Source organism: Ostrinia furnacalis, unplaced genomic scaffold, assembly GCF_004193835.3.
Source record: "Ostrinia furnacalis isolate ACB-3 unplaced genomic scaffold, ASM419383v2 OfSCF1452, whole genome shotgun sequence".
In the NCBI taxonomy this organism is placed as follows: Eukaryota; Metazoa; Arthropoda; class Insecta; order Lepidoptera; family Crambidae; genus Ostrinia; species Ostrinia furnacalis.
The window spans coordinates 224,139-235,836 of record NW_021131691.1 but is presented as its reverse complement, the minus strand read 5'-3'; the positions used below and the strand labels follow the sequence as shown (position 1 = coordinate 235,836).

At 34.3% G+C, this 11,698-nt stretch overlaps 1 protein-coding gene across 1 annotated transcript in view; it reads right to left on the bottom strand.

Annotated features, from left to right (window-relative positions):
* Positions 1-9,789: 9,789 nt before the first annotated feature.
* LOC114352780 (angiotensin-converting enzyme-like) overlaps positions 9,790-11,698 on the bottom strand; it is a 199,639-nt gene continuing 197,730 nt past the window's right edge. The window contains exons 12-14 of the mRNA XM_028304503.1: positions 11,376-11,552; positions 11,174-11,287; positions 9,790-11,081 (exon numbers count right to left, since the gene is read on the bottom strand). Coding sequence (XP_028160304.1) covers positions 10,559-11,081; positions 11,174-11,287; positions 11,376-11,552 — 814 coding nt within the window. The 3' untranslated portion in view covers positions 9,790-10,558. The remainder of the gene's footprint in view (positions 11,082-11,173; positions 11,288-11,375; positions 11,553-11,698) is intronic.

Below are 11,698 nucleotides of genomic sequence, written 5' to 3'. Positions count from 1 at the left end.
TCGGAGATCCGTAACCTGGTCTCATAAAGACTTTAGTAGTATAAATAAACAATATTATAAAAATCATCATCATCATCATAATATCAGCCACATTTTTCCGCAATGATTTCCAGATTACCCTATAGATAGCGGTTTGCATCTAAAGCCTTCCTGCAACTTGTGTGAGGTCGTCTATTCACCTTGTTATAAAAAACGTACTATCACATTTTATTTTTATTATATCAAGTTTTGAATAAAATAATCCTTACTTATCCTTACTAATATTATAAATACGAAGGTAACTCTGTCTGTCTGTGTCGCTTTCAAGCCTAAACCACTGAAACGATTTTGATGAAATTTGACATACATAGATATAGTTTGAATCCCGGGAAAGGACAATTATGATAGTTTTTATCCCGGTTTTTAAAACATGAACGCGCGCGATAAAATTCCACGCGGGCGAAGCCGCGGGCAGAAAGCTAGTAATGTATATGTTACAGGAAATGTATGAAATCCGTCATTGTATACAATTCCTAGGAATTGTGTATAAGTCCTAAAATCACCCGGAAATGTGTGATGTAAATTATATTAGACACATTTCCTAGGAAAATTACACATTTCCTAAACAGCAATCGGAAATGTAATTAAGATATTTTTTTTTACACAAAATTATTTTTATTACGCCACTTTTTGTTCTCCGAAACTGAAATGGCGCTACCACGCCGCGGCCGCTGTGTATGTGACAAGGTCGCAAGTCTAACCTAACCTAACCGAGACTTTGTTATCCAGCTACAGGAGTACTAAAACCTTCATGTCAATAATAGTTTAATAAAAGAGATGTTAAAATTAGGGATTTCCAATACTTCAGCGTAATATGCGTGATGCCGAAAGAAAGGTATGGTAGTGCGAAAACAACTGTCAGGCTAAACAATAATAATTGTGAGTTAAAAGTACCTATCGGCCAATGTGGTTTGGCTAAATGAAATTTTAGGCGTACCGAGGGACACCCGATCACGCGACTGCGCTTGTGCCGCTTAGNCCAATGTGGTTTGGCTAAATGAAATTTTAGGCGTACCGAGGGACACCCGATCACGCGACTGCGCTTGTGCCGCTTAGTTTTATACATTTCCTAATACAATATTGGAATTCTATAAAATTCCTAGGAAAAGTATACATTTCCTAGGATATGTGCGTATTAAAAAATCTCTGAAGCAATATTTTATACATTTCCTAAATAGCTTCGGAATTGTATACATTTCCTAGGAATAGTATACAATTCCTAGAATTCATACATTTCCTGTAACATATATTTTATACTACTCCATTACACGTACCTGCAAAATGTTCAACTCATGGAAAAACTTGTAGCAAACACGTATTTTGCTTACAAAGCTATTCCATTTCGCAATTTAGGATTTCACGTTTAACTCCAAACTTTATACTTTAACCAGCAAAATATGTAAGTTTGAGATTTTCCATTAGATGAATCCAATTTTGCATAATAGCTAGGTACAGACTACTATCACTATGGAAGTTTGAATATTTACTTTCCTTGGTACTGAATTTCTGTAGAAGGTAATATTATTAGCTAAACTATTTACAGTATTAATCAGAATTAGAATTTGATGAAAATAAGTAAATTCTAGCTTAAGACGAAATAAGATATATTTTTTTACCGAATTTTTATTAGGTAATGTTTGGTGTAAGCAATATCTAATAACTGTATCCAGACAGTATGTATGCCAGTTTAAAGAATTTTTGGTTACAAGAACCTTCGTATTCCCTAATTTCATTAGAAATTAATATCAGAGCTGAAAGCGTTTTACAAATTACATATTTACAAATTTTAAAAATTATCAAATTTGATGGACCCAAATTCTGGTGAAGTTCGCTGAAAGCACCTGGATGCGGCGGCACAGGACCGGTCATTTTAAAAACCCGTGGGAGAGCCCTTTGTTCAGCAGTGGACGTTGAAACGAACGATTAGTCTTTGGGACACAAACATTTTGGAAATCGGTACTAATCGACGTAGTTCTGTGGTAACATACATACAAAAAAAAAACATACAGTCGAACCTTCTTTTTTAAGTCAGTTAAAATTAGAACAACCTATAAATCTAGCTATCGGTGTTATAACAATTTTAACCAATAGTTTTCACTTCTCGCCTTTTAACTTATTTATTTTCCTTAGCAGTTATGAAATGAAATGGCGGAAAAGTTTCTCACGAACTCGGGATTTTAAACGAACAATATAAATTGCTTTGGATTCTACTAATGGTTTTTGTGTGGAAAATAAATTTTGTAATTTGTGATGACTGTACCTATTATAATTATCAGATATTAAATCTAAGTCTATAGTGCCTACCTAAGCATAAGGCAAATTTTTCAATCGTCGGATATTATATTAACTGCAGAATAATATTGTCATTTCAACATATTATTATTTTTCCCATGCTGAGATACTGTCAATGTGCCAAACTTATTCTAACATGTAAATACGAAGGTAAGATGAAAAAGGTCAAGGTCAAAGGACAAACATTGTCCTTCTCTATGATTTGACCCCTTGTGGTAAACAAATACTTGAAGTGGAAGTTTGGGAATGGAAGTTTGCATAAGAAACCCAACATTTCTCAAGTCAATATAATATGGAAAACCTAAAGTAATAATAATCATAATATCATAGTATCTCATCTTGACCAAATATTCGCTACCTCTGTACCAGAAGAGCTTCTTTGACCCCCAGGTTTTTGGTTTAGCATGTATTCATTAGGCAACATTTATTGATAAACACTGTTTATAAACTGTTCATAAACAATGTTTCATCATCTCTGTAAACAGTTTATAAACAGTCCATAAACATAGGTGATGAAACATTGTTTATGATACATGTTGCCGTGCTCCCCGCTATGAGTGGAGAACCGTTTATAAGTAACCTTTAATACTTAAATTAAATTTAAATTTTTAAATTTAAAGCTTTCCGCCCGCGGCTTCGCCCGCGTGGAATTTTGTCTGTCACAGAAAAACTTTATCGCGCGCGTCCCTGTTTCAAAAACCGGGATAAAAACTATCCTATGTTCTTTCTCGGGACTCAAACTATCTCTATGCCAAATTTCATCAAAATCGGTTGCGAGGTTTAAGCGGGAAAGCGTAACAGACAGACAGACAGACAGACAGACAGACAGACAGAGTTACTTTCGCATTTATAATATTAGTTGGGATGGGATACTACGTATATTATGTACATGTATATGATAAGATGTTACTCGAACCTTTTGCTTGCAGACTAAGATATATCAAATGAGTTTTCTGCACACATCGATATTTATATCCAATATAAAAATATACCTTAAAGTTACCTTAGTAAGGTCCAAGGTTTGATTAACGATGACTATCTGAACGACTTAATGCCACTGAGCACGGCTCTAAGTTTCTCATTAGTCTTTATTATTTTTCCTTTCAAGATACTGTCGGGGCGAAATCCTTTTATCTCGATAGGGTACTGTGAAAATGAGATGACTTAGCGGCAAATGGTTTTAGTGCAGTCAACAGGATGTATGCGATAGAACACAATATTTATTTAACAAAAGAAAAAGCCAAGGAAAAAGTCTTCCAGTGACTTGGCCCACTTTTAGCTTGGTCCACGGACCAAGTCGATGGTTTGAATTTTTAAATAGTTTTTCTTCAAATAAACGCTTCTTATTCTTATTCTTCTTATTCCACTGACTGGACCCACCTCTAAGATTCCAATGTAGATTTTTGTTGATTTAGTGTTTAGTTTATTAATAAAACATTGATAGTGGTTCCAGTCACTAGAAGAAAAACTGTTTAAAAATTGAAACCAGCGACTGCCCGTGGACTGTGGAGTTTAGGGTTAAAAAGAAAGACATTTCGCTGGCCTATTTATTGTTCCAAAGCAGTGGTAGGGTTACCTATTGTTGGAACGTGTAAAAGTGTTTTTAAAAGTTTACTTGCAAAAATAAAATGAGTTTAATGACTTTTTTTTATTAATTTTATAAGTTTTAAAGTGCTTGTAATATAATTATCGGTATGTCAGTCTAATATTACAAATCAAACCCTATAAAGTGCCCTGTAATTAATAAGACGCAAATTTAAATTAACCAGCCCATAATATTGCTGGCCAATTCAGCAAAATGAATTAGCCCATTCGTAATTCGATCAGATATGGCCTTTTCCATTAATTCCCCCGAAATCTTTTGTGCAAACTCAATATGTCAACTTTAGTGTCCACCACGAAGGTTGTTAGCAGTTCTTTTGCAAAGTTAGCCAGTCTGTCTGTTACCGCAGTGCCACCAGAAAATTGTGTGATGTCATTATTTAGTTTCCTAATGAAAAAGTTACGTGTGGGGGAATCTAAAGGCCACGGATAATATTAGTCGTGACAAGACAACCACGCCTCTTGAATTTATAGTATAATCTAGGTTCTAGCAGTTTTTCTGAGGTGTATGATATTTTGCCTTCATTTCAATTAATAATGGCATAATTTTTTAAGATAAATACCTACTTTAATCTTATTATTACTAAGGCTGAGTTGCACCACCAAAATCTGACCGTAACTATAACGATAACCGGTTTTTTTGTACCTATGGGAGTTTGACAGATTTTTGACGTTTGTTAAAGTCAAAATAAGATGGTGCAATCCAACCTAAGAGTACTCATGAAACTGACAATTTTACAAAAACTTGACTCAAAAAAAGATTGAACTGTCTCAGTGTCTTAACCACTGTGCAATCAATAATAGGGACAGCTCGGTGTCTATGTTATTCGACTTTATTTATTTGAAAAATTGACAGTTTTAATTAGCGCGGACTATAGTTTTAAATTCCTAGGCGATTGGAAAACTTATTTCAACGGATAAAACTACCCTACTAAAATTACCCGACGGGTAAATCCGATACTTTCCCGAAGTAGGTGTCTGTTTATCCAAAACTTTAAAACTCGATAGAAAATATTTAAGCCAAGAATTTCATCGAATTTCTTTTCGTGGTTGGTTTTAGCGTTACAAAATTGGTGTTTATGACGAAAATTTAAATTAAAAGCAATAAAATATTTATTACAGGCTTTTACAACAAAATTATGAATAATTTAATTAACAGAAATCAGTAAAACGATACGTAAAATGGAATCGCACATCTCCCGGGAAATGTACAAGTAGGTATTTTTGTTTTTCAAGTATCATTGACAGCCAACTAATTAATAAGTTATTTAATAATAAAATAAATTAGTATTTACCTTTGTTTTTATTATAATTAACCATAAACCAATTTAATCATAGATATCCGGTGTTTTTCGTATGGAGTTTGACAGATTTTTATACATAGTTAAAGTAAGATGGTGTAACCCAGGCTAACCGCCCGTCCAGGTTATTCACAAACGATGTTTGCTAAAAGTGAAGCAGCAAATCGAACGCATAGCGTTGAATACAGCTCTGTGATTGCAGTGAAGTTAGTGTGTCACCCTATGCATCTAAGCGCACTGTGAGACCTCATAGTAATGTTTGTGAATACGGGGGTGAGTGTACTTTGTTTTCAATACGTTTTAAATGTTGTATTTCTATATCTTTTCATCCTTCACTGTCAATATTTTAGGCTGCTTACTTTGTCATTTACTTATATGGGTTTAAATCAGGGCACCCACCTGGCGTCACCTGGCTTTCACCCCAGTTATAGTGGGGAGTTCATTTTATCGCCACTTCTCTTTACGACACTGTTTTAATTATACATTCATAATTTTAATTAAGTTTTCAACATTTTAATGTCTTATACGCTTGAGCTTTTGTTTGCTTTATAAAATACTCGTACAGCCGTATTATATTCTGTAGTAAATTAAGGTGTTCATTAGAATCGAAGTAAGAGATAAAACTGGAAACTTCTATAGATACCTTTAGGCCATTATTGTTACCCAACTTTCAAAGACATAAGAACTGAAGTTGTGAATAATAAGGTCAAATCCCTAAAAATTGTATTCAAGTTAGAATAATCTGAATTATATTTATCTTAGGATGTAATGACAAATGAACCGCAATCAATTAGGTGCGTGACAATAAATTTATTATTAAGTAAAACTCTATTTACGTTTTTCTGTACAGTGCTTTGAAAATAGGATTTTCCTTTCATACCAAATCCCAAATCATTAGCCTAGTAGGTAATTAATCAACGTTTTCATTTAATGTTAGATTAATTAGTTATTGTCGCTCTGAGGGCCGCAACAAAAACAAGCAACGTGCTACGCATATAATGTCGCAAGGGTGGGAAGGGCCCGTATTGTATAATATGCTGTTAAGAAATAATAAAGCGAATAATAATGATCGAATTATTCAGCCATATTTCTCACTAAATAAGTCAAAATATTAGTCGCCGTTGATATTTATGCCAAATCCGCTCCAGTCCAGAAGCTTGAAGACATCTTCCAGGGCGGTAGTAAACAGTTTCGGAGATATGACGGCGCTGGACCGTTCATTGTGGAAAAATTTGGAGGTCTTTGTCCAGCAGTGGACGTCATTTGGCTGAACGAACGAACGAACGAAGTCAAATATTAACCTACCTTTGTCGTAGATAACTATGTTTAAATTTACCTGTAAAGTCTTTTCACTACAGTGACGTCATAAAACGCGTGTTACAAACATGAGAGAGAACGTGTATATTTTGATGGTTAGTCGTTGCCCAACTGTGGACTTCATTCAGCTTCAATAGGTTGTATTTTATAACAGTACCTATAACCTGGTGTGCTGTTAACTGACAGATAATAAATACCTAAACAAAGGTCCAAAACTCCGCAAAAATATTAACAACACCATTTTTTCAGGCTCATCCTTAGTTTGTGATTTTGTTCATTTAAATTTTCATCATTATTTCTCGTCAAGATGAAGTGAGCGTAAATAAAATACCATTAGCCTATTAATATTCTTACCCTTTTGACGGTGAGCGCCGATTTCTGCAGAATAATGTTGTCCATTGTTCGATATCGATATCTTGATCTTCTATTGTGTCGCCTGTCGCAGCCACTTGAGATGGCTGGAACAGACCGCACTTCCCGAAGCAAATTATAGTCTATCTTTCTTTTATAACAATCACAAGTTCACAACTTGATTAAAATTAAAATTCACCAATCACACTTATACACCAAACAAACTACCTACACTTTTGTTTTGGCCACCACCTCACTATTGTGGCTATAGCACTCCACAAACTGTTTTTCTAATGTACTTGATATCCCACTGAAGTGCGTAGAGGGCCACGCACCACGCGCCACTAATTTTACTCACGCGAATGCCAATGTTGCCAGTAACTTAAAATAAATTAAGTATAGAAAAAAAATGAAACATTATAGTTACAATATTTTTTACTGTATTTTGTCAAGTTGGTAGGTTTTTGTTAAAATGGCATATTTAGAAATTGGCTTGACTATGGTCTAAAGCAAAAGTTAATTAAAATCGATTTATCGACATTAAAATTATCGACTATTGACACGACTATTATAAAATCGAGGAAGTTTTAATTGGCATCGTCATCTATTTGGATTATCGCGCTGTCCAATCTTTGTCTGTCGAGACAACCTTGGAAACTTTTGTAATTGATTAGGTTAACGAAACAAACAAATGTTCAAAAATTTTTTGGAGTTGCCATCGATGTTTTTTTACGGAAAAAGGAAGTTGTCATGCCTAAAACTGAAAACTTTTATTGACTTTTTGTTAAGTCTGATGAGCTAGTTTGTTTCCACAGTTTGTAGGTATGTATGTTATTTAAGAAGTAGGTAGGTACATAATAATAATCATGTCATGTCATGAATATGAGAAAGTTTTTCTCAAAATGAAAACGTGGAAAAATAATATTATGTCCTACTACTGACATAATGGAATCAAACATGAACAGAAGGTAGTCTTGAAATTATTTTCGTAATGTTACCTACAGTAAAAAAGCTGTCGCAAAATACATTTTTCATAATATGGTTTTCAGTCTTCTAACCCATTTAACAATCGTATTTTGATTTTATTCCTTTTACAAATTAGTCATACTTAATTATTTCAAATACCTCAATTAACTTTCTACTATTTAGTGTGTCCCTTTTAATATATACCTAATAATATCTTCCCGCGGGTGTCGTAAGAGGCGACTTAGGGACTACACATCAAACAGAGAATGGGCAGCAGCGCTCTCTGAAAAACATCAATCTTTTAAACTGCGATCTCCAACCCGCCTGCCAAGCGTGGAGATTATGGCAAAACCCTCCACTATAGTGGAGGAGGCTCATAGTCCAGCAGTGGACTGTAAAGGGCTGTTGATGATGATGATGAATATCAAATAATCCTAGTGAATTAGACCTTCAATTCAAACGAACTAATTCCGTTCCATTGGTTTCCTTTTCGTTCACAAACAAAACGCTCTGGTTGGATTATTAATTCATTGAAAACGCCGGCAGTAATACCCTTTGAACGGGAAATTTATTAGCTTTACTTTTAGGAACGTGTAATAGTTGGTATAACACATATTCATTTGAGAAAGTAGAAAATCACGCATCTTTCACTAATTAGGTATGTAAAAGCTAGGTTATATTAAAGAAAGCTTCTTTCATTCTTTCTTCTTTAAAAAACTATGTTATAATAAAAAAAAATGTGTATTTATAAATAACAGCTTTGAATAATATAATTCCACCAATTTGAGTCGGGATTTCGTATTTGGATATTATGAAATATAAGAAAGCTTAAGAACTGCTTTTTTTTTCAGGGAAATACAATAATACCTTTCAAACTACAATATTGCAAACAAATAAATTAAATAACAAAATCGACGCGAGCAAAGCCGAGGGCACAAGCTAGTAAAGTTTAAGTGATAGAATTTACAGGATTAGATCAGTAGGCATAATTTAGCCGAAACTTTTTTGGCAAGTTCCAGCCGAACTGCAATTTCGTTGCCAATTTCAGGAACTTATCAATCACTTAGCAGATCTATCCATCAATCGGAGGGTCCCTAACGATGTTTCCTTTTTAGTGACTATTTTTTTACTGTAGCAAGTAATTTATGTAATTGTAACAAGAAACATTAATGCAATAAAAATGTATACCTACCTAATAAGTAGGTAATCCAATGTGCTGTCGACTACGTGTCATCTTACCTATTTTTATGTCATTTAAACCTATAACTACTAATAAAATTCCAGCTCATTGATATATTTTTTACACGAGACAATATTTTCTGTTTGGGGGTTCCGAGTTCCGACTCTCCCAGTAGTAACAAAAAATATGACAGGAGTGCCTCAAAAGAAGCATCAGAGACAGGTACCTACACATACGTAAACCTTTGATTTATAGGTAACCATTATATTGGTGCAAGTTATATTTTCTACTGGCTCGGGGCCCTAATTTATATTTTATGGAACTCTTCAATCATACAAATACTCGTACATATAAAATTTTCTTCTCCACGCTGCGTCGGCATCTCAGCATAATCACGCCCTTAGCTTGAAGAATCGTTTCAATACCTCTAAGAATCGATACCACGATTCCTAGTTCCTAACGACAGTTTTAATAAAACCGGCACAGTAGCCGGCCAGTTGCAATAAACAAATGAAAATCACCAAACTTCATCCAAGTTTAGTAGACAATAGAGATTCAAGAACGACATTTTTACGAATGTTTCCTTTTATATTCCTCAGTGTATCGCCGAATCATCTTGGCTCTTCGCCAATAAAACTAATACTTACCCCAGCCAGTTACTGCGTCAACTCGAAATTTCCTTGTCTTGTTTTTGCTACAAAAGTGACATCTCCGAGAGTTCAAGCAGGTAAAAAGACTGGATTGTTTAAAACATTTATTATCCCCGCTGTCGGTTCTGACACAATCATTGCTAATCCGCGCTTTACTAAAGGTAAAGCTCCGTTAAAATATAATGTAACAAATATCCATAAAATACAAACGACATTAATTAAAATACTCTAAACCTGATTACTGCGATATAGGTCTCAAAAAAGTTGTAAGAGGTATAAAACATGAAAGAAATTACAGACAATGTGATAACAAAAAATGTTATGGAAATTGTTTTACAGAATACAGCCGAGTAAATAGAGAATTTTATAAAATTACATAGTTTATCTTTTTACAAATTTTGTCTCTTAATGGATCTTATACTTTAGAAATTGAGACGCGTAAGGCACGGCGAAATTACATCTATCTATATTACATAATATTACAACTAATAGACACTCTTGGTAACAATCTTTTATAAACTATCTTGCAAATCGTGATATGTACAAAAATATTTATTCCATATTTTCTATCTAGCTCAGTAATAAATACAAACTTTGTACTCAAAAACGAACATACAAAAAATGAACACGCATAAAACTTTAAAAATGCTGTTCTGTGATGATATCGTATAGTTAAAATGCAGCATTTAACCTTAAAAATAAATAATAACATGCAAATTATTCATCATAACTAAGCAGAATACACGAAACATGTAAAAACGAACTAACAACACTGCAGAATGTATTTCACTTCACAGTATTGGCACCAGTTCACACAATTGTTTCTTTCATATCGGTTACTAGAACCGATACTCTTCAAATCAGGCACGCGAGTTCTCTCTTCTTTGCTTTTCCAGTTGTTTTCGGTGGTTATGTCTTTTCCTTGCGATTATTGCTATTAGTATCACGACAACAGCCAACGCGACTGCTATACCTATCCACCAATACATGTTGTAAGATTCAGTCAGGTTAGGTTTTGATTCTAACATTTTGACAGTCGTTGTCTCTACCCCGTCCTCATCCCCAGTATCGATGATATTGATTTTCGGCGATTCAGATAGATCTGGTATATGTTCATCGGATTCGACAGCGCTATTTTCGTCAAAATTTGCATCGAAATCGTACGTAAGGTCTTTCTCGTCTACGTTAAGTTCAGCAGGATCATAATAAGCGTCTATTGATTCGATATTGTTTAACACAGGATCGAATTGATCGTCTAAATATTCTTCTAACAATCGGTAGTAGTCAATTAGACCGGTGTATTCCAGACCGTTTTCTTTCTTGAATAGCAGATCACTGACGAGTTCAGGCCATTTAACACTGAAGCCTTGGAACATTACGTCACTGGAAAAAATAATTCAACCTTAGTGTCATGAATCACGCAAGGTAAACGAAACTGTAAATTGAATGCAGTAAGTAGTAAAATGTCTTCGTACCTTAATCGATTACTGTGTTCAGCTATATGTTTGATCAAATCAGAATCATCAGACTCGAGTTCTTCAGCGAATGAATGATATATCTGATATTTTAGGATGAGACCCATGAATTTCCTGAAAATTAAATATAATTTTCCCTCAGTAAGTCAATGTGTTCACATAAAATTTTAGACAAAAACAAGGTTTCTAGTAGCACGCTTACCCAATAAAAGGTTTGTTGAATTGAACATAGGGGTCACCTAACAAATCTATATCCGAGGTTTCAAGTTGGGAGAAATTTCTTCTAAATTCGCTCCAACTTGCAGCTGTCTTCGAAGAAGGCGTATTCCCCGTCAGTACTTTGAGTCTCCATTCATCAGCTGCCAGGTAGAAATTTAACCTGCAAGATAAGTAAACATTTAAAACCATATTCTTTTCACTATATCAAAGGTTTTTGAAAAGTGTTTCATTCGTTTTGTATTGAAAGCACGTATTGAATTTCCTTCGAAAACACCCAATTCATACGGCATACCATTGTATCGAAGC